Here is a 22,467-nt window from a genome sequence, read left to right on the forward strand (position 1 = left end):
ACGGCTAACCGTATTACCGTTAGCTGACTGTCGTCCGAAAACTCGTCCCATTTTTCACTTGTTTTCCTCTTAAAAACCGTCATATGATTTTACATGGCAGCATGATATACCAAACCGCTGGTTTTCTAAAATGGCCGCTAGGAGTCGCTGATTCATTTTCCTCTGCCTTCAGTCCTACACCTTCGCGCATTTTTTTAATGACGATAGAACCGGTACGTGTTTTTTGAACATTTAATTTTTTAAAAAATAATTTTTAGTATATTTTATATGAACTGCAGTGTTTCAAAGTGATTTTGTGTTGAAGGCCATTTTAGTTCTTATTAAACAAACAATAACCCTACGTTTTTTTTTGTTTGTTTTTCTGTAACATTTTAATCATTGTGTTAATTGACACGAGAAATAATCATGTGTTGTTTTAGTGCTGGAGTGAACCTTTTTATAGCTTTTTAGACTGTAGATGGCACGTTTAAACAAAGCCAACTGGACTGTCTTATACTTGGCTCTGAATGGTTAATTGGCTCAGAAAACACAGAGAAGTCAGATTCAGAGTGTGAATGCTACAAGCAAGAAACAAGCAAGTCATGGAGTTTTTCTGTATTAATATATTTAATTATTATACAATATACACTTCAGTAATTGTCAAAAGTCAAGTCAAGTATGTGCTCAAGACTCTGTTACAGTAGATTGAGATGTTTTAAAAGTGTATGCACTTTGCAAGCAAGTTATCAATGGGTGCAAAGTTAAATATGGTGTTTAAAGACAGTATAAATACAAGTGACCATATGAAAATGTGTTGCACAGAAAATAAAGGTACAAATTTGGGTCCCAGACACATAAGGCAAAACTGGTTCATCACCACCATCGTCCAAGCTGTGCTACAGTTTACTGCAGTTTTTCTTGTGGTACTGCAGGGTCCTTGTGACCACATGACGTTATGACAAATGTCAGTATATTCAATGTCTCTGTAGTTACTTTGGATTTTTGAAAGAATGGGGAACAAGAGAAGGAGAAATACAGAAAGTGTTATACAGCAGATTCATCACAACTGATCAAAACAGGATTCATTTTGGAAACATTTATTATCCAACACAATGGAGACTGAGAAATCGACAGTAAGCTGGCAGTGTCAGTCACAGCGTCAGTTTGTGCTTATTTAAGTTGGTTGATGCCACTTCCTCCTACATTTCCCTTGTATTCACATACCAAGGAATGGATGACTCTCCATTCGCCTTCACCGGTTTTTATAGAGTTGACATAATGAAGCATGACAGTGTTGAGGTTAATGACGAGGTCACATGATGCTACATAAGTTGCCTTTCAACAGGCTACGTTAAGTCAGTTGTTTTTCCGTCAGCTCTCGCTGTCTGTCTCGTTTGACACATTTGCTACAGCGTTCTGACATTTCAGCTTGAGCGTGAACGTCGTTGTGTTCATGCACGCATGTTTGTCTTAAAGAAAAAGCACACCAGTACAGACGTCAGTCCTGAATCAGAGACACGCCTCGCTAATCTCGACTCGACTCACTGTACTCCGCTTTGCTCCCGTATTCTTCATCGACCCAGCCCTCGCAGTCCCTTGTGATGTTCCTGCGCTTTCAGTTGTCCAATAACAGCTGTGCCAGAGACTGGAGGCTTTGTCTTTTCTCATACAGGTACATCTGGGTTTCCCACAGCATGTTCACCAGGACTGCATCGCTAACCTCATCCAGCATTACCTCCTGTGACAACTGGGGGCTCAGTCTGCACAAAGACAACAAATAAAGATGTGTAAAGAGTTTCAAAGTGCTTTAGAAATAATAAAGCAAAATAAATGCCAGTGTGATAAACACTGATATCACAGGAAGCATAGCAAAGCCTGGAGAAAGCCTTTTTTATTTTCAAACTCATGTAAGTGGACTTGATATGTCTGCCAAGAAGCCAAGAATGATCAGACTATTTGGGGTTAAAAAGATGGCATCTGTCCTGTTCCTGTTGTCAAGTGGTGTCGGCATATTTCCTTATCAACCAGATTAAGCCTAACAGCAAATCATACAGATCAAGAGAAATCATGACTAACACTATGACTGTGAAGGTCTGAATAGTTCTCATCATCATATGCACCAATACACCAGCATGACGGTGTATTTGCTTGACTCACAGGGGCCTGAGCCTGAGCTCTCGCCTCATTAATGGTACTGTTGCATAACAGTTTAAAACACAGAAAAGGAAGCACTTGAACCGGAGTACAAGAAGAAGGAGCGAAAAAGAAGTTCAGTTAGGAAACGGAAGAGGGCGGGTTGAGTCAGAGTACAGAAATAGCAGTAAATGAGAGCCAGAGTACATCAGAGTTACACAGTGAGCTGACCTGCAGTAAATGGTGTCAATCATTTCACACCAGGCTCTGGCTCTGTCCACTGCACAGCCATCAGAGTCCGTACACTGCAAAGACAGCGAGAGACAGACGTTTTCACAATCAGAAACAAGAAGACACTGACTGACATGCTACTGTTGATTTTATTCTGTCTAAACGCACACTCTGACTGGATGAATTAATATGGATTATGAGCACGTAGCAGTCACTGATTTGAACAGGAACAAAACAATGTCATCACAACAAACAGACTGAAGCGGATGTTGCTGCTGCTGCTGCTGTACTCACGCAATCCACCAGCATCTTGCCCAACTCTTTGGCTCCTACGAAGCTCTTGGCCAGTTCCAGAGGATTGGAGGGTCGGAAAACATCCACAGAGCTCACCACCACCTGAGGTGGTTTACCTGAAGAGACACCAGACCCAGCTGACCACGGGCTGACACAGGACGCACAACCACACACTCACACTGAGGGGCAATGTAGAGCAGCCAATTAACCTACTGTGCATGTTTTTGGAGATTGTGGGAGGAAGCCAGAGAACCCAGAGAAAACCCATGCAGGCACAGGGAGAACATGCAAACTCCACAGAGAAGGGCCCACACCAGGATCCGAAGCTGGAAGCCTCAAATGTATCTGTTTCCCAGTTGAACTTAAATGTCATCTAAGAGTGCAAGACTAAGTGCATTTGTTTGGAAAACTTCTAAATTATGATAATTTTATCAAATGAAGACGCACAGATATGTATACACTTACATTATGTGCATACCAGCAGATTACAAACTTGGGGATGGCAGAAACACAAGACATTCAGATTCACAAAGTGATCCTGAGTTTTGAATTTAGTTCACAAGAAGCATAAAATCCACCATTTGGCATCTGCAGGCCTACAGAAGTGGCTTACCTGTACCAAGGGAGACCACTACACCCAACTTCTTGGTCTCCTTCCCGCGGCCCTGAGAGACAGGATGATTTAGAAGGACAAGAGGACAAGAAGGATTAATAAATGAGCTAATGAAAAATAAATACTTTACAAATCCATACACATTAGTGACTGAATGTAAACTTAATGGATGACTGAGGGAACGGGAGTAAAAATAGAACGCGGCTGTCAGGTTACCTCTGCTTTTAAGGCTTTATTGTGCTGATGGATTTCCGACATGGCGTCTAGCGTTGGGTTATTGGCCAGCAGCCCTCCATCCAGAAAGCGGCCCATTGGTCGAAAGTAAGTGGGGGCAGCACCGCTGGAGCGGGCAGCTCGCCACACAAGTTGTTCTGGCGTAAAAACACGGAAATCGACTTTTCAAAAAGGCATGAAACACAATCAGATAGTTTGATTCTGGTTGCAGACTTTGAGACTTCAATTTGTGACTTCAAGCTTGTGTGCGCTCACAGAACATTCACATTCACATTCATCCGAGGTGAAAAGCCCCACAGGCTGAAATGTGCTTTTTCCCGCTGCTTCACCTGCTTCACCCTAAAAGTCTGACATTTTGGGAAACACGATTGATCGCTTTCTTGCTGAGAGTTCAAACCTGGCAAGAAAGCGAATGAGCATATTTCCCAAACTATTTATTTAAACATGTAAAAAACTGGAATTTGTTTAGCACTGCCCAAACACTGTGACTGACAAAAGGTAACTCTTTGTGAGCCTGTTCTGTTCAAATTCAAAAGTGTCTCACTCACACAGACACACACCTTCATCTGTCACCTTCCTACGCTTTCTGGGTGGCTCCTCTGTGTATCCTACTATCAACACATCCTCATCCTCCCATCCTGGAACAACAACATGGCTGGCACTCAGACATCACAGCACAGCTAGGCTTGAATACGACACGCAAACGCAGGTGCAGCTTGTGATGACGTCTGACTTTTGAGATTTCACTTTCTGAATGAGCTGGGAACATATTATTAACTTATTATCCATGTACTGTTAAGATTTAACAGTCCCAGCATGTAAAGCCACCAATGGGAGGGTTTGAAAACTGTACTGTGACACCATCCAGTGGTAGTATGGATGCACTGCACTCTCTGCAGTATGCCAACAATCATAATTGGTTGCATTTATTGATTCACCTTGTGGGACGGTCAGCGGCTTGAACGTGGCGGCGGTGGCATACGGGGGCTCTCGGTGGACGGACGGAGGGTTGTAGTTCCTGAAGATGTGCAGCTCGCCCGGATGTCTGTCTGCTAGAACACTGGTCACCATCACCCTGTGCAGAAGGAGACAAAAGAGGGAAAAGAGTCACTGGTAGAGAACAGTAAGGTGTATGTAAGATGTATGTAATATTTGTGCTCATACAAAACAGGGCTTTGAATTTTCTCCCTTTTTTCCCAGCACTGCAGGGTAAAATCACCTTGAGTTTTCAAAGGCACTTCACCTGACAGTCATTTCTCTCAAACTGACCAATCACAGCACAGCAGCAGGGTATTTCAAGCCGGAAGCATTGTTTTATTTTTCACCAAGACCAGAAAAATTATCTCCAGAGACAAACAAGCTCCTCTGTAGGAATTCAGTGACTGAACACTGAATCTTCTCATCAGGTTTTCATGAGTCTGCGTTTGTATGTTTATATTTCGTTGAGATTTTGTATGCTTTTCTGCTTACTGTCAAGTGCAGAGGTTAGACATGAATGGTTACCTGGGGTGTAGGACATCCGTCATCTTGGTGTTCTCTCCAAACTCTTTCTTCAGGAAGTCTTCCAGTGGAGCTGATTCATAAGGCCGTGACCCTTTGAACACCTGCTCCTTCATCCTAAAGTACAGGCAGCGCAGATACTCCATGGACTTACCTACAGATAAAAGCCATGTTGTTTTAATGCTACATTAGTTTAAAAAAAACACGAAAATAAATGCAAATAAACACACACACCATGGATGATAGCGAGGGCCAGGATGCCCCCTGTGCTGGTGCCAGCCACCCAATCGAAAAGCTCTCTGGTGGGCCGACCGGCCTCTCTCTCCAGAGCGATCAACATCTGGATCAACACCAGGCCTTTAATACCTCCGCCATCCAGGCACAGAAGTCTGTCCATCCTGCAGACCAGAGGACAGAGTTCAAATAAAACTCAAATCACATAATCACATCTTGAACTGGAGTGTTTTGTCTCACAATCTCCAAAATGGACTCACTTCTGTTTCTCCATTTTGGGACCGTCCACCTCAGACGTGCCTCTGCTCATTGCACCGACTGCAGCTCCCACATACATGAAGTCTTCAAACCCTGTCAGCCAGTTACAACAGCTTGATATGTGACCAACATATGGAATCAAATTCATGCGTAAAGGATAGAAAAGTCTGAGTTTGACACAAACCACTAAACTAGCAAAGCCGCCCTCTCCCACAGTGTTGGTTATAAAAGGTGTTTGGCACCATCACAGTGCTGCTTGTTTTTGGTCACATCTGATGCATCAAAATAACATCACACATTGTAGCTCATGTTTAATGGCAAACCCAGATCTTTTTGTCATTAAATTTCTCCCACAGCAATTCAATATCAAATATCTGTTAATTAACAAAAAACCCATCTACTATGTTTAATTTTGAGCATTTAAAGGGTTGCTGACTATTCTAAAATTGTTGCACTGATAATGAGAAACAACCAGTATTCAGAGTACCAAGGGGTACATGTTAACTGAGGTTAAAACAGCACAGTGAGGGGACAGCAGAAAGAGGGGTGATGGTGTTACCTATGCCTGCAGGTCTGGAGATGGGGGGAGGACTGCCGGGTGAGGGTGGGAGGCACCGCTGGACCCCTACACTACACAGCATGTCCAGCAGAATCTTTCTATTGGGACCTTGCAAGTCAACACGAACACACAAGCAAGCCAATGCATTAAACATGCGCACGCAGACACACACACACACACCACAACAAGCAGGGAGAGAGAATAGAGAGATAAAGGTCGAGAGACAGAGAGGAAGAGAGAGAGTAAGAAACATGAGCGAGCTGTTAGCAATCATCATGCAAAATAAATAAATGACAGCTCCTTTTAATATTTTAACATTTACCATCCCTCACTCAGAGCATTAAGTGAGTGGATTTCATCGGTGCGCAAATATGCTTGTGTGATGATCTTGCTGAGCAGAGACACAAATAAATTCAGGAGTAACTTTTAGGAGAAATCAAAGTGAAATTTGAAAAAATGTTTAAAAATTTAAAAAATGCGAGCCTTTTTTTCAGCAGCTTCTGGCACAGTCTCAAGCCAAAAGGCACAGCCCCACAGTCAGGAGAAACTCAACTGCTTCTGAATTTCACTACCACAGTGGGTCAGCCTACAGAGTTCATTTCTTCTGAGCGGCCGGAAAAACAGAAATCTAATCTAATCTAATATGACGCAAGTTAAACTAAACTGACAAATTCAAATTCATTTGTGGTTGTGAGATCAATCGTTTTAATTGTGAACACTGTGTGGGAGACGTGCTCAGTCAGCTGGTCATTTCAGAGATGACGAGGCAATGCAAGTACTGACAAATGCGACAAATGTGTGAGAAGGAAGAGTTTTGACATATGCCACTCGTAACGTCCTCTACTGCTGAGAGGGTGAAAACTGAAATGACAACAATTCATTTGCCTGAAGTTTATTTTATTTTGAACAATTCCTCGTCTCTTTGCTTCCTGCTGGGACTGTTAATCCTCATGATCTTACATGACAATCAATATTGCAGTAAATTTTTTCTTAGTGCACCTTTAAAAGGATGGTTTCTAATAATGTCACTTCTAAACACAACAACGTCCAGCTGCAGCTGTTAACATACTGACACAAGGCACTGAGGATCGATTAAAGGTTGTCATTACGTAACTCGCTCATTACATATCCAACCGGTTTCATGCAGTAGCTTTACGGCCCGCAGGGGAACACGTGCATTCAAAGGAGACTACATGTTAACGTGTTATAATCAAGTGTTAAGTCAAGCATTTTAATTCCATAAACCCATCACTCCCCTTCTTTAATTCATCCTCCACTGTGCTCCTCGTCGCCCCCTACCTCTCATCCCATGTCCTCTCACTTTAAAGCTCACTTTCTCTTTACCTTTGCTGGTCCGAGCCGCGATGAGTCCAGGTGTTTCTCCCAGGTCGTTGTGGATCTCCACATCAGCGCCAAAAACAATCAGAGCTTTGATCAACTCCATGTGATCCATCTAACAAACAGAGAGTCCCGTAAAGTTAGTACAGCAAACAGACACGTTTACAGAGAAAAATGAAACTAAATAAAAACATAATTTTGGCTACTCCATAAGATGTCCTCAATCTGTGATATCCAAAACGTGTTCTTATTTGGCTTTTTGGTGGATCCATTTAAATCTGGATGTAGTTACATAAAACAGCACACTGTCACACACAGGACAACTTTTTTCCACCTGAAGAAAGAACATTTTCTCAGACCAAACGAGAAACACAGTTAACAGCCTGAGATGCGGCAATGATGTGTACTTGTTGTTGAAGCTGTATGGCAAGCACGTCGCATAATTATCCCTTGACATTATCGTTCCCTTTTATGAACAAGAGGTTACTGCTCTCATGTGGAAAAGAAGAGCACAGCACAGATGACCTTCATAGCGAGGTGCAGGGCCGTGTTTCCATCCTGGCCCTTCAGGTTGGCGTTCGCTCCGTGGGTGAGCAGCACCATGGCCGCCTCAAAGCGGCCCTTCTTGGTCAGAATATGGAGGGGGCTCTCTCCGGTCTTGCTGAGGTAGTTGACTGCACAGCCATGTTCCAGCAGCATGCGACACATCTGGCAAATAAAGAGGAAGATTTATTTGAACATCTGTTTGATATTTCCTCTCAAATGTTAAGCTAGTCTTCATGAAATCCTTGTGACACGTTTCTAATTCCTAACATTAATGTCTTGGTTTGGTAGCCCAGACCATCCACAGCACCCAATCACAGGCCACGATCACTGACTGGGAGCTGTGCCATACATTTGTGTTGGATTTAAGCTTTGCAATAGCTGATCAAGCTCCAGCTGGTTCACTCTAACATCAAAGTTTCAACACATTCATTTTTCTGGATGTATACCACCAGGCTGCAAACATGCACATTAAATCCAACAGCTCATTATGGATTTGTAACCACACAACATTGCATGTGACATTTATCACCTCAGCAGTTTTGGCCCAGTGCAGAGGCGTCCCTCCATACAAAGAGTCCTCAGCCTGGAGCTGGCCTGAGTCCGCTTTGAGGATCTCCTCCACGCAGCTGGCAGTCAAACACAAAACAAAACAAGGATATTTACTACACATTAATAGAAGTACATCATTAAATATCTCTTAAACAAACTTGCAAAGAATCCATGTTGTTCCCTGTTGCCCATCCAAGAGGATCTACAGCTTGTTCCAGGTCCTGGGTTTATTGACCTGAATACAAGCATTTATAAACAGTTAGAAGTCTTAGAAGTCTATTTAAAAAGAAGGCAAAGCAGCATGGTAACCAGGGAAACAGTCACTTTAATCACTTATGTTCTTTAGTGTTGATGAGGACGATACAAACTTCCTTCCGGCACCAGGGATGCTGTTTTGTAACAGTAACTTTAGACAACTGTTAGACAACTTATCTGACTCCGCTACACCAACCCCACAACATAGAACCACGCACAGCAGAAAGGACAGAACTGCTCCATGACGCAAATCACTGTCCCCATCTTTACCCCTACCAACCCTTTCTCGCTGTACTTCATAGCAGCGTGGATGGGGTAGCCAGCTCCTCCAATGACATCACATTTGGCCCCTCCCCCCAGCAGAGCTTTGACGGACTCCGTGCGTCCCAGACGGCAGGCCACGTGGAGTGGCGTCTCCCCGTCGTTGTTCAGCTCGTTCACCCCCAAGCACAACCGTGAGCACATGACCTGGATGAGGAAAAGATGGAACGATGGATGACAGCGTGTGGAAGGACTGAAGAACATGTTACAGCTGTGACTTCCCTCCTGCTGAGGCTCACCTGGATGATGGCAGAAGTCTCCTGTTTGGCGGCGACATGCATGGACGTCTCTCCGTTGCGGTCTTTGATGTCTGTGCGAGCCTGACTTTCCTCCAACAGCTCCTTCACACACACCGAGTCACCACGCTCACACGCCAGGTGCAGCGGCGTCTTCCCCGACGCATCCCGAGCGTTGATCTGACTGGAGACAGGAAGATGAAGTGACCACACAGGATGTTTGGCTTTGTTTTTAACCACTAAAGTAATATTTTGTATACAGCTGGTTTGGATTGCTCCTTCCAGGCAGATGTTGTCTTCCTAATCATACAGCACTGAAGTGAGCTTGCAGAACCTTCAGAGTTGTCTGAGACCATCACATAAAACCATCACAGTGAGTAATTAATCCACTTTATTGCCAAAGTTATGTTTTCCTTAAGCTGTAAATCAGTTTAAGCAGCGACAATGCTGAACTATTTTTGCATTAAATTCATTTTTTCTGACAAGTCACGTTTTTTTTAAGGCAAGATAAGATCAAGTTCAACTTCAAATATCAAATATTCCAGCAACAGTGTTTCTGAATGCTTGCTGGAAGACTCCTGCATGTGGCAAATAATGTCTCTACTGCGATATACTGACTATCTCAAGTAGCTTTCAAGTAAATGCAAGTTGATAATCACCCAATGAAAATGAAATCCAATAATTGCATGGCAAATGGGCAGAGTTAAAACCCGGACGGGTTTTCAAACCCTGTTGTTAAGAATCAATCATAAATATTTAATAGAATCCATTGCATTATATGCGTTCAGTATCATACCAACGACCTCACAATTAATGTCTCTGAAAAAGAAGCTACACATTATAATCCTCTCTTCATTCAGCTTTATACTAAAGCTCTTATCTTGTGGCAAACGGCCCTGAGCCAAACACTAGTTTTGGATTGTCAACAATTTAAGTAATTGATCGAGCACAAATGCTGGTCACAGTTTCGTGAACGATAAGACTCGATGCTTGTCTCATATCCTTCATATATCAGCAGCAGCCAAGCGAATTAAAGTCCGCCCATCCCGTCTCACCTCTGGACATAGTTATGTTTGAGACACTGCCTCAGGCCCGTTTCCACGGCAATGTGGGCGGAACTCCAGTCCGGGTGGCTGCGGATGCAGTCCACGATTGGCTGGGCAGTCTCAGCCTTCAGAGGAAACGTCTCATAAAAGGGGCGGAGCTTGAGGGTGTACTGGGGAAACCAGTTCATGGCGTCCTCCTCTGATGACACCTGAAAGAGCCTGGTTCACCCAGTACAAAGATTACACAGTCACATTTCACAAACATCATGTGGGGAAATCTGAATGAGGGCCAAAAACTGACAAATAAAACAAACAAGAATATGATTAGGAAAATATCTTTCTCAGAATCTTGATTCAAACATCTGAACTGTGACCTGACGCGACAGGACAGAGGAGATCTGGGTGCGGGCAACACGGAGAGGAGATTAATATTGTTCATTTGAATATACTGCAGACACTGGAATGACACAAATCTGGATGAAAATCAGCAAAGTTTCACTTTCATTTTTGTAATCTCTACATCCACAATGAATGTCTGCAGATTCTGTGATACCGAGAAGCTTACGAGGACCTATGACAACTCTCTGCATACTGGCACAACAGCTGAACATGCTCAATGTGATTTCTGAATGCTGAGTGGTATGATTAGGTTTGTATGGTTCATAATGTTTGTATTTGAGGCAACTTTACCTCAAACACATTACATTTGGTTTAAACATTTGGTTTCAGTTCTGACAAACTGTTAAAGCGTCTTTATCTTCATTGGTCAGTCCTTCTTTTCAGCTCTATGGCTGAATGGTCCAGCACTAATTCATTCAAGATAAAGGGCTTCGATTTAGTCAAGCTACTCAGCTGCGTAATGGTGCAGGTCAAGTAATCAGATCTAAACCAAATCAATATGATGTTATAGTCTTAAATTCGTAAACAAATTAGCAGGAGTTCTAACAAGAATTGCAAACTGTTTAAATCTTTTGTCTGATAAACATACCTGTGACCAATTCAGTTGACACATTTAAATCTAGTTTAGTCACTGTTTTGCACTGACACATATCAGACCAGGTCCACGATGTGACCTATACTGACCTCAGAGTCACAGTAGGCATCTCAGGACACATAAGCAGACAGTCCCACGACTGGCACTGCGTGTTTTTGTACAGGACCATCCGTCCCTCCTGTTTCAGGATGACTTTGCCTCCTCCAGCGTAGTCCGACAGCGGCACATCCCTGACCCGGTAGGGGTTGGTGAACAGAGTCGACACAGAGGACACTGTGTCCAACAGCCGGCCCAGGAACTGCATTGTCACCTGATACAAAGAACAAGAGAAGACTCAAGACAACCTACAGCACAGTCTCTGTCTCTGTCTCTGGCGGAGGACAAGATCGGTACATGCAGTGCTCGCAGCTCTCTGTCGGACTGCTTTCTGCATGAATGAATGATTTATTTTATCCCCAGGGCAGGACTCAAGACAGTCAACAGGTTTAATATCCCGAGCATTCCGTATTATGCTCACCGATGGCCTCTTATTTGAGGTGCAGTGCAGTAACGAGCTGTCAAACACATTTCTTACATCTAATTACTGTCACGTTAACGCTATAAAGACGCTTTTTACTAGCAGGTTCACCGCATTAGTTGACAACTCGAGTTAGCGGCTCCACTTCCTGTGACACTCCAACACCTCCTAGTGACGACGAAACATGAGTCTGGTCCTCATTTAACGTTAAATGGTAATCAAGCGGCTCCATTCATGCCGCTCACGAGCTCCTGGTTATACAGAAGCAATATGACAGGATAACAACGCTAAAAAAAAGCCAGTGGCAGCGCATAAAGCCAACCAAATTCCCTCTAGTTGTTTCTAATATATTTATCAATGATATTCGTCTATAATACAGTTAGCGACCCGTGTAGCTAATCGCATTAACCCGCACAAAAGCCTGCTGCATGCTTACCCGATAGCTCTACTCAGTGCTGTCGGCTGACTTCTGACGGCGACATCAACAACCGCGCACTGCAACCAAACGCACCACAAACCTTGACCGACGTGAGTTGCTCCAATCAGAGCCCGAGAAAGCGATGACTGCGGAGTTAAAAGGGGGTGGGGCTTAACGCCTTGGGGCTTCTTCACTTTGGAAAGTCCCATCAGCAGAGATAAGACCACTGACCCATAGACCCATCCTTTAAGCGGAGCCCTTAAGTTGTTAAATGTTACACAACAGCATGTGGGAACTTTCAAACATCAGTCAGTTGAGGAAGTTTACCATAACTGATAACTGAGCATTAACATTTCTGAACTTAAGATACTCAATAGTCTAATAAATGTGACTTAAAAACTGTGAACAGCCCTAATAACATTAATATGATCCTAAATTGTCTTTGATACAATATAAGCTTTGACATTTTTATTTCAAGTCGGTCCTTGGTTCTAAAGCCATAGTAAAACACCATGACTGCAACAGACACATTCAGTTTAGATTCACTTCCTTATTGCGAAGTAGCAATACCCCAAAATAATTCATAATTCTCTTCTTACTTACCGTCTCTCCTGCTTTACTTTGAATGAAGAGGTGTTATGTACAAATATCAAACTTGTGATGCAGAATGAGCCCTTTTTAAGCATTATATGATATAATAACCTTGCATTTTACTAATGGTGCATTAATGTTGCTGAGACTGAGGTTATTTTACTTATTTTACCATCTGTTTTGCTGGGGTGTATACGCCATAAATCTGCATCGTAATATACAAGATGATTATAGTAGAGTAGTAGAGTAAAACATACAAACCTCCAACTGATCCCTCTGAAGTGAATGAAAACAGGAAGCTGTCCAAAATTGTCTCTTTGCTACTTTTTTTTCCCGAATTCCTAGATGTGAAACTAATGTGACTTTTTTTTTATGAGGGCAGTTTTTTTAGTTACAGCTCAGTTAATGTTATTAAGGAAGATACTGGTCATGTAACCATACACAGTGTATATAATGAGGTTTCAGCAATGGGCAGATTCCATTACTTTTTCAAATTCAAAATGTTACCAATATCATCGTTGAAAAATAAATACGCCTCAAAAATTCAGTTACCTATATATACACCCATTTATCCTTTGTAGAATAACTGGGGCTTGGAGCAGCTGTCATGAGCCTTTTTGACATTAAACATTTTGACATGTCACAGGAGGCACAGCACAGATATAAATAGCAGAATTTATGATGGCTAAATTTAATGTTTTAGTTTTAGGGTCCCGGCAGGCTCTACTGGACAAGTCAGTCAAGTAGCTTATATATAACAAACGCATTAAAAATAGCTAACAAAATGTAAAAATGCAACACAAAATTAAACATAAATGTAATTTTCAGACATTTAACTCCATGAAAACATACACTAAGTAAAAAGTAAAACATTTTTTAGTTTTCTGGCATGGTGGACTACTCTTTAAAAAAAAAAAAAACTTAATTAAAGCAGATTCGTAACAATATTATTATTAAGTCCCCATGTGTTTCAGGGAGGAGTTAGTATGGCGCCGCCTGTTATCAGTCAGAGGTGATGAACAAGGAGCGCGCGGTTCTTCGCATCCTCGTGAGTCTCTTCTTCGTTGCCAGGACGACTGAAGGGGGCTGACCCCGGCCACGTGACAGAGAGCGCTGGCCGCGCCGCCGCTGCTGTTGTTGTAGTGGTGTGTGTGTGTGAGTGTGTGTGTGTGTTTGCATGTGTGTCTGCTGCCTCTCACACAGTTTTGGCTGTGGTCGGCCCGAGCAGACACCAGTGCCTGACGTCTGGAGAGAGGAAAGGCAGAGACAGGTAGCTTAGTTCGGGCATGAAAGATGGAGCTCTCGGCGGTGGGAGATCGCATTTTCGCCGCGGAAGCCATACTGAAACGCCGCGTTCGCAAGGTGAGACAGCCGCCGCCGTCCCGCGTGTTTTGACTTCCCGCAGATGTTGGCCGCGGTCAGCTCGGCACGGCTCCAGTCTATAGACTCGGGGCTGTCTTCTTGCGCCTATGCAACGCTATGGAGGCCTGGTGGCTGACGGATGCCTTTACTTTGCTAGTCAGAGCTAGCTGTAAGCTAACTAGCGAGGCTACCAGTCATGGCTCGTATATTCAGGCATTAGCGGGGCAGTAAAAACAGCGACACAAAGAAGGGGCTGGCTGCAGAGCAAGGCAGCCAAGCCGATGGGATGAGGGCTGTGCTATGAAATGGAGGGGCCCCGATCTCTCTGCCAGCTAATGGTAGCCAAAGCTATACGGCCACAGTCTGCTTTTTACAGGCTGTGGGAGAGGTGTATGTAGCGCACACATGAAGGGTTACAGGAGCCCGCTGCCTTCTTCTACAGCTTGTGAAAGATGGTTAGTCCTTGCACTCATCTACTGTTGATGAGAAAGGAGTCCATCTGCCACAGTTGGTGAAGAACTTCTGATAGTTTCTCGGTGTTTTATCAGTCTGGTAAGGCTTATATACTGGAAAAGAGCCCATAAATCGTGGTGGAGTACTGTCTTTAATTGGCTGGTGTACACAGTTAAGCAGCAGGCCCACCAGGCCTCCAGTTACGTCTGAATTACCCGCTATAACTTCATAGTTGCTCCCCTTTTTTGTGAGACATGAGTAATCCAAGCACTTGCATAAAAGCACTGTCATATTTAGTTTAAGTGGTGCTCACAGATGTTCTTAAGTGACTCATTAATATTCACGTTATTATGTAATTTTATTTCTTTGCAAAATCTTGTAAAAATGTTTTGATGCTCCATGTTAAATATATTGCTGAGAATGTGTGTATGATGACTGTGAGAACGGAGCTCACATCAAGATGAAAGCAGTGACGCATCCCCAATCAAATGAGAAGAAATCCCCGCAAGTACCATTTCTTCACTGAAATCTAATCAAATTAAGATAATTGCAGACTAATATAGAACCTGACAAACAGCCTGCAGGGAAGAAACTTGGTTAAATAGTTAAAATGCTGTTGTGTTGCATGAGAAATATGCAGAATTTTGTTTTATGTTTTGTGCAAAAGACACAACCAAAACCCAGTGACACCCAGTTGTGGATTAGCATGAAACTAAAGACTGGACAGCAAAAAAAGGACGCTGCTGCAAATGAGATCCAGATTAAAGGAAAAGAATTTTAAATTCTCTGGTTTTGTTACTCCACCATCTGTCTTTCACTTGCAGGGACGACTTGAATACCTGGTGAAATGGAAAGGATGGGCGATGAAGTGAGTGCATCTCTTAACTTTGATTTAAATGGAAAACAGCTCTCGTTCAGGCGTCTGTCTGTGTTCTCATGCTATTTTCATATCCTCACCTTACACAGAAAAATGTGGATTAATTCCACCTGGGTTTCCTCGTTGTGTGTTTTCATGTGGCTCCATCTTTGTTTAGGCACAGCACTTGGGAGCCAGAGGAGAATATTCTGGATGACAGGCTGATACTGGGCTTCGAGCAAAAGTGAGTAAAGCCACCATGTGCTGAGTCTGTCATTGCCTGCTGTGTTTGGGACTTTGGCTCCTAACTTCAAATATTTAAAGTCATAATTTTGTTCATTTCAATTCTCAGTCTTAATTTTTGATATTGCCATATGTCCATGGTAACCCTCATGTGTTTTACTGGTAAAAGCATCTGCTTGTTTCTGAGTTGATCTCCTCTGTTAGTGTCTTTACATTCCTCCTCCTCCTCTTTATTGTTGAACGTCCTTTATGTCCGCTGCCAAGCCACTTGAAAGCCTTGAGCTGCTCGCAGAGAGTAGATGTTTACAGCAAACTAAAATGGATGCCATAAAATGGACAAAACTGAAAAGACACTTCAAATGGAAACTAAAACGGGCACGTGACGACAGAGAAATCTGGCTTTGTTCTGTGTGCCTGACTGCTGCACATCCACACACTCACAGCTTTGATCACCATCTTCTCGTTTGATTTGTTTTGTTTGCTCTCAGTATGGTCTTTTCTTTTTTGTGATCTGTGTGTTGTCCTGACTGTCATTTCCTTTTGTATAGGGAACGGGAAAGGGAACTGCATGGGCCGAAGAAACGGGGGCCAAAACCCAAAAACTTTGTCATGAAGGTACATTTCTTTTGATGCTTAATTTTCCTGCATGAGAATTAGTCTCTGAGACTCGGATGCTGTTTTGTGGTGAGCCGCTGTATGAACTTCTACACACTTAGAGGAGGGGAGAAGGGAGTGGGGTGAGGGGTACTCGATTGATTGCAACACTAGATGCCACTAAATCCTATACAGTGGACTTGTAATTGCAAATATACCATATAGACAAAAGTATTGGGACAGTGTACCATACAGTTCAATTCAAAAAACTTTATTTATCCCCAGGGGGCGATTCAGGGGCATGTAGAGCAGTTGTACACATACACAAAATAGTCAGCTAAGCTGCCAGAACAGAACAGATCATTACAACAACATTTCACCAACAGGGACTTTAAAGGCATCACATTATAGATACTTTCAACAAACTGCTGCCACAAAGTTGGAAGCATAGCATTGTCCAGTGTGTCTTGGTATGCTGAAGCATTAAGATTTCCCTTCACTGGAAGTCAGGGGTCGAGTCCAAACCCTGATAAACAGCCCCATAAAGAGGTGTGTGTGTCTGGATACTTTTGTCCATAGGGTAAAATCAATCAGGAGGTGCTTTGCATTTTCTGATTGAGTGTGTTAAGCACTGATACAGTGATTTTCAGGCTGTTAAAACTGGGATAAATTAAGTTTTTTAAATGGTATTGCTATTTGTGTGGAAATTAATGACCATGCTTCATACCATGAAGCAGGTCTTGTTTGCATGTTACCTTGTAAAACCAAATTTAGCACGCACATATTCTTTAACGTCAAAACACAAATATGCATTATCAAATTTTGTAATCCCCTGCAAAAATGACTTCTTGATTCTTCATCATCTCCTTCAGGCTCGTGCTCAGAAAAGAGTGACCAGTGGTCGAGCGTCAAATGCCCGCCAGACTACATCGCGCTCCTCTTCGTCCACTTCCAGCCAAGCAACTCCTTCCTCCTCCACCTCACCTCATCATTTAGCATCTTCGTCCTCCTCTTCCTCAACCGTGGCACCATCTCCTAAACTCAATTCCCTTGCAGCCACCCACAAGCTGAAGAAAGACATTCACCGTTGCCACCGGATGTCCAGGCGCCCTCTGCCCCGCTCAGACCCCATGCAAACCACCTTCTCCAACCCGGGTGGCTTCCCCTCCCGCCTGCATGTTTCCCCTTTCTCTGAGACTGTCCGCATCCTCAACCGTAGAGTCAAACCCCGGGAGGTCAAGAGAGGTCGGATCATCCTCAACCTGAAGGTCATTGATAAGGCAGGCCGGGGTGGCACGGCTGCAAGCAGCAGGAATGTTTCATCGGGACGCCAAAACATCCCTTCCCGCAATCGCATCATTGGGAAGAAGGGAGAGGCACCCTACAGACCTTTCCAGCCCCCTCTGAAGATGCTGGGGTTCCCAATGTATGGGAAGCCATTTGGGCTGCAATGTGGAGGCCCTCTGCCCTTTCACTCCCACCCTGGGACATGCTCCACCACAGGAGCCAGAGACACCCGCTCCACTTCCTCCCAGTACCAGTCACCTCCTTCACCTTCCAGCTCAAGTGGCTCTGAAGGAAAATCTCCCACCAACACCTCAGCTGCTAAGTCCCAGCCCTCCACAGGAGCCTCACCTCTCACCGAGGGTCCCAAGTCCAGCACACCTCACACAGAGACCCAGAAGGGCCAGAGCACCAAGCCAGCTGCTCCTGCCCAATCCTCGGATGCAGACCCTGTGGCGTCAGAATCTTCCTTTCTCCCCTCCTCACCCTCGTCTTCCTTGGATGACGAGGGGGAGGAGGATGCCCTGGACCGTTCTACGCCCCCGGAGGGATGCAGGAAAAGTCCTCGCCAACGCAGGGCTAAACGCCAGCTGCCTGCCGCCCCTGGGGACCAGAGCTCTGCCCCCGCCGAATCCAAAAGGGTGCCTGCCGAGGGAGACCCCGACTGGCACCCAGAAATGGCACCGAGCTGCAAGGATGTTGTGGTCACCGATGTCACCACCAACCTCGTCACTGTCACCATAAAAGAGTTCCCCTCCCCTGCCTCGTGCCCTGCCTCACCCTCCGCTGTCCCTGAAGACGCCTCCTCCCCTCCCCCCAGCACCACCACTGATGACCCCTCTCCACCCAAGCCATAGGAGATCAGAAGATATGAAGTCCGTTACCATTGATGTTAGAAAAAAATATCATGTCAGTGTTGCCATGTCAGCCCCCTCCTACCTTTTCCTTAAAGGTGTGTCCATATGTGTGTAACAATTAATGAAATGTAATGTAACTTAACGCCGCCCAGCCATTGAATAGTAAAAGAAGAGCATATTTTTTTTAAAAAAGAATTGTATAAATTTGAAAAGGTGCAGCTAATATGCCCTTTCTTTCACTTAAATTGCCATATTTTGTCCACTTGTGCAGCACTGACTTTTTGATGCGGACTTGGATGGAAATGGTGTTTGATTTCTTTCACTTGGATTCAGATATGTGGCGTTAAGCTTGTTTGGTTTAATTAAAAAAAAAAAAAAAAAAAACTGACAGAAAAGTGAAAACACACACCCATGTGGTGTTTTGGGTGAGCGTTTATCGAGCACACTCAGCGTATGTGAAAGAAACAAATACTGTTTAGATTCAGGCCCTGCTGCGGAGGCCGTTGTTCACGGCCTACAGGTGTTATGCCAATGTCCTGCCCCCAGCCCCCCTTGTCTCATTGAAAGTCCAGCTTGTTAATGATAAATGAGGTGGTGTGTTTTTGCACGTAACACAGTTGGACTCTCATATATTGCATCAATACAGCGAGGTAAATGCAATGCACTTGACTGCATCGAAAAATGACCTATTTTATGTAGTTCATCAATTTTTCAAGGCCTTTTCCTCTTGCTCTCTTTGAACGCACATGCATATACATACAGTATGAGTAAGTATTTATATGCACGCACAACCTTTAAAAGCTGCAGAAGAATATACATAAACAGTAGTTTTTAAGTTATTGCTGTCCTCGCCGTCTTTCCCTGCTTGCCTTGTCTTCTCACGGACCCACCACCTTCTTTAACTCTGCGACGTCCACCAAGACTCTAAACTGAAGTTGGTTTGGAATTTTGTTCTTTATGCCAGATTTGCACCATTTAACTTCGCATCTTGTGAAGGTCTAGAAGGTCCGTGAGCTGAACACAATACAGGCTGAAGCCGCCGACTAAGTGCAGCTAAAAATAGCAGTTTGTTGAACCTTAGAGCTACTTGGCAGTAGTTTGGAGTCTGTGGAACATGTATCCGGGTAGTTTTGGCTTGTAAAAATCAACAGCGACAGCTAAGTTTAGGTGTTTACCTTCCACTGTGGCAGGTAGGGCAAACACCTTTACATCCTGCTTTGTTTCTTGAGATGTTGCTTGTCAGCCTTTTAGCTAACAGTGTTTTATTAGTCCGGTTCAGTCTCCTCCTGCTACTCATATGGCTGGAGAAACCGAACCAGGCCAGGAATCTGAGAACAAAGGTTGCTGTCCTTTTCTCTGTCTGTGTCTGTTAGGAAGGGTAAGAGGTTACTGTGCCAGTTGTTGTATATCCTGATAGAAAGAGAAATGCCGTTGAGATTTTGGTATCTGTGGAATCTTTCTAGAACTTTACATTACAGGCAGGCTGAACAGTTCGTCTGTGTTCGACAAGCACTTTGCATGAAGAGTTAAGAGTAGCATCAGCATCCCTGAACCAGACAGCTTTGTTTTGGGCTCCTGCATTACATCCTGGCTTTTAGACTCTGACCTGCTTATTTTCCTGATTGTTACACAGTGCTTTTCAGCACATGCAAGGAGGAGAGGAACCTTGAGTGATTAGACCCAAACACTGAAAAACTTCTGTCGTGCTGAGCATTTCTTTATCTTTCAAATCACCTCAGTACAAATGACTTTTGTCTGGCTGATAAATTTGTCTGTGGTCTACTTCTCCAGCCACTTTATTAGATTAATCAGTCCCACTTGACAGTTTCCTGTCCTACTGCATTTACCTTTTACAAAGTCCAAAACCTACTGTTTGAGACCTGCAAATTGTTATTTTCTCCAAATACATCAGGTTTACTTTCTTTTATTGGCATCACATCAAAACCAGAAAGCATTTCAGGTAGTCTAATGTTTAGGGGAAAAAAATCTCGATTTCAGCTGGTGTCATATATGTCCCACGATGGCTGCCAATCTCTGCCGAGCTCGTTCGCTGTAGCGTTTTCCAGCTAAATGTCTGAAAGCTTCAAAGTGTTCAGTGGTTTTGACCTTCAAGAGCACCTGAAGTGCGGCAAAAGAAACCTGGCCCTTTATACACAAACACCAGACCTTCTTCTGGTGCTGCCTGCTCTCTCTAGGCCTTCCCAGTTCTTGGCTCGGACTCTGATCAACCCGTGTGTTACAACATTTAAACATCTTCCGCATGTGTTGCCTTATAGCTGCTCCATTCAACCCAAACTGCGCTTCAGGCGACGTTTACCTTGTCTCACTCGGCCTTTTACATGCTTATAAAATAATGAAATACTTCTTTACCTGCCATGACTTTGGTGGTCAGCATAAAGATTACAGTAAGGTGTCTCGTTTTCCAAAGCTGCAAAGCGCAGCGTACTCCATGTCTTCGTTAACACAGACGAGGAAGATGTCGCCTCCTCTCCTGTCACGTACTGGATGGTTCTAGTTGTTGTCAATGCTGTTTCAATACTCTCATAGGTTACACGTGGAAGAATTTATTCCAAAATGACACATCCATTATATGAAGAAATGAAATGGTCTCAAATTCAAATCGAGGTACTTTTGAAAAAGGACAGTCGTTAACTTAAATCCCTGTTCCACAAAGTGAAAACACAGACTGAGTCGTCCTGTATATTTTCCAGAAACAGATGAAGGATTATTTTCTTCTCCGAATGGATATATCGTGATTTGGAATAGATTTTTTCATCTACTATATCTTAAATGTCTTTAAGTGGTGGATAGAAGTGACTCTTGCAGTTGGTAGATGTGTGAGGTATTAGGCTGCTAGGCGATGTTTCCGACCGTTGATAGCAAAGTTTTTGTTCTTTCTTTCTTTCTTTCTTTCTCTTATCGGGTAGCACAACTCAACTTAGTGGCCTATCTTTCAACCAAATAGGGCTCTTGATTTTACTATTTGACTTTTTTTTAAGCTTCCCCCCACCTTTTTGAATTGCTTTACATTTATATGTGATGTAATTTTCAGTGCTAGATTTAAGTGGCACTAATTGGATTAAAAGGAAGGATCCTTGTTTAAATGTGTTGATCAAGATGCTCAATGAATTTGTGCTTTTTACGCATTTTTTTTCCTTTGTACTGTACTTTAATACTTTTTTTGAAATATGCATAATAATGTTAATGTGATGCTGTTTATTTGAATGCCATTTTTTAAATAGTCCAATATGGGTTTGATCAGAAGGCAGACTGACAGATTTTAACGTGTCAAGGCTGCAGTTTTGTCTGTTTTAATGCTAATATGAATTATGTACATTGTATTGATGGTAATGATGAGGACGTGGAGGATAACGATGACATTGTAATGTATCTGAACTTCTGAAGCATGTTTTGCAAACCCTTATTGTACAGATTATGTATTCAGTGTCATGTTACCTGTTACTGTTGTTGCTTTCTGTGTGTGTGTTTCTTGTACAAGGCTTTTAATTAAAAGCTCTTTGAAAAGCAGTTTGTTTCGCTGTGGTCTCATATCTTGGTGCCTCCATGTAGAGTTTGCATGAGAAGATCTTGTTAGGATACCTTCAGCAGCTACAGTGAGGGGCAAAAAACAAGCTGAATAACATCAGCAAAAGAAAGTAAGGTTTGAATTGTTGGTCCTCTGAGGTGCTTTAGTTGAAGCTTTAGTTGAGTTTTTGGCCACATGGGAACAGACAAACAGACTAAACACAAAACTGATGTTTACACAGAGCAGACACACAGCAAAATTAGCATTCATTAGGGACTGTGTTTGAGTCCACCTGCTGAGTTTAAATCCAGTATTCACTCTCCTTTCAGCTCTGTCGCTGGTTGTCGTTGCTCTGCACCACCTCCTGAGGGAAACCTGTGGCACTTTAGCTGCTAAACGCTTCTCTGTGCTCGCCACCTAGAATCTAAATGTGTCTGTCTGCTGTT

At 43.4% G+C, this 22,467-nt stretch overlaps 2 protein-coding genes across 4 annotated transcripts; one reads left to right on the top strand and one right to left on the bottom strand.

Moving 5' to 3' along the window:
- Positions 1-1,060: 1,060 nt before the first annotated feature.
- On the bottom strand, positions 1,061-12,417 carry pla2g6 (phospholipase A2, group VI (cytosolic, calcium-independent)). 3 transcript variants are annotated; one of them, XM_046372250.1, is made up of 19 exons: positions 12,274-12,417; positions 11,410-11,630; positions 10,336-10,545; positions 9,284-9,464; positions 9,004-9,191; positions 8,449-8,545; positions 7,899-8,081; positions 7,380-7,488; positions 6,036-6,143; positions 5,479-5,569; positions 5,219-5,382; positions 4,988-5,138; positions 4,423-4,559; positions 4,045-4,122; positions 3,467-3,621; positions 3,251-3,302; positions 2,638-2,753; positions 2,344-2,417; positions 1,061-1,739 (listed from the first exon to the last, which is right to left on the bottom strand). In XM_046372250.1, exons 2-19 carry the CDS (start codon positions 11,622-11,624, stop codon positions 1,595-1,597), a joined length of 2,454 nt encoding a protein of 817 aa, XP_046228206.1. In that variant the 5' UTR covers positions 11,625-11,630; positions 12,274-12,417; the 3' UTR covers positions 1,061-1,594. The 3 variants fall into 3 exon arrangements, with proteins under 3 accessions (XP_046228206.1, XP_046228217.1, XP_046228226.1); XM_046372261.1 differs by lacking the exon at positions 12,274-12,417 and adding an exon at positions 11,838-12,133; XM_046372270.1 differs by lacking the exon at positions 4,045-4,122.
- Positions 12,418-13,990: 1,573 nt separating this feature from the next.
- Positions 13,991-22,023, top strand: cbx6a (chromobox homolog 6a). Its single transcript, XM_046372921.1, has 5 exons — positions 13,991-14,208; positions 15,486-15,529; positions 15,696-15,761; positions 16,309-16,375; positions 17,227-22,023. Exons 1-5 carry the CDS (start codon positions 14,140-14,142, stop codon positions 18,493-18,495), a joined length of 1,515 nt encoding a protein of 504 aa, XP_046228877.1. The 5' UTR covers positions 13,991-14,139; the 3' UTR covers positions 18,496-22,023.
- The last annotated feature ends 444 nt before the right edge of the window (positions 22,024-22,467 follow it).

The sequence above is a fragment of the Scatophagus argus genome, chromosome 2 (assembly GCF_020382885.2).
Source record: "Scatophagus argus isolate fScaArg1 chromosome 2, fScaArg1.pri, whole genome shotgun sequence".
Lineage (NCBI taxonomy): Eukaryota > Metazoa > Chordata > Actinopteri > Scatophagidae > Scatophagus > Scatophagus argus.

Coding starts and splice junctions, on each gene's coding strand:
- cbx6a (XM_046372921.1), top strand. CDS start 14,140: ATGGAGCTCTCGGCGGTGGGAGATCGCATTTTCGCCGCGGAAGCCATA. Junction 14,209..15,485: donor TGAAACGCCGCGTTCGCAAG/GTGAGACAGCCG, acceptor TTTCACTTGCAG/GGACGACTTGAATACCTGGT. Junction 15,762..16,308: donor ATACTGGGCTTCGAGCAAAA/GTGAGTAAAGCC, acceptor CCTTTTGTATAG/GGAACGGGAAAGGGAACTGC.
- pla2g6 (XM_046372250.1), bottom strand. CDS start 11,624: ATGCAGTTCCTGGGCCGGCTGTTGGACACAGTGTCCTCTGTGTCGACT. Junction 10,546..11,409: donor ATGCCTACTGTGACTCTGAG/GTCAGTATAGGT, acceptor TGGGTGAACCAG/GCTCTTTCAGGTGTCATCAG. Junction 1,740..2,343: donor ATTGACACCATTTACTGCAG/GTCAGCTCACTG, acceptor GTCTTTGTGCAG/ACTGAGCCCCCAGTTGTCAC.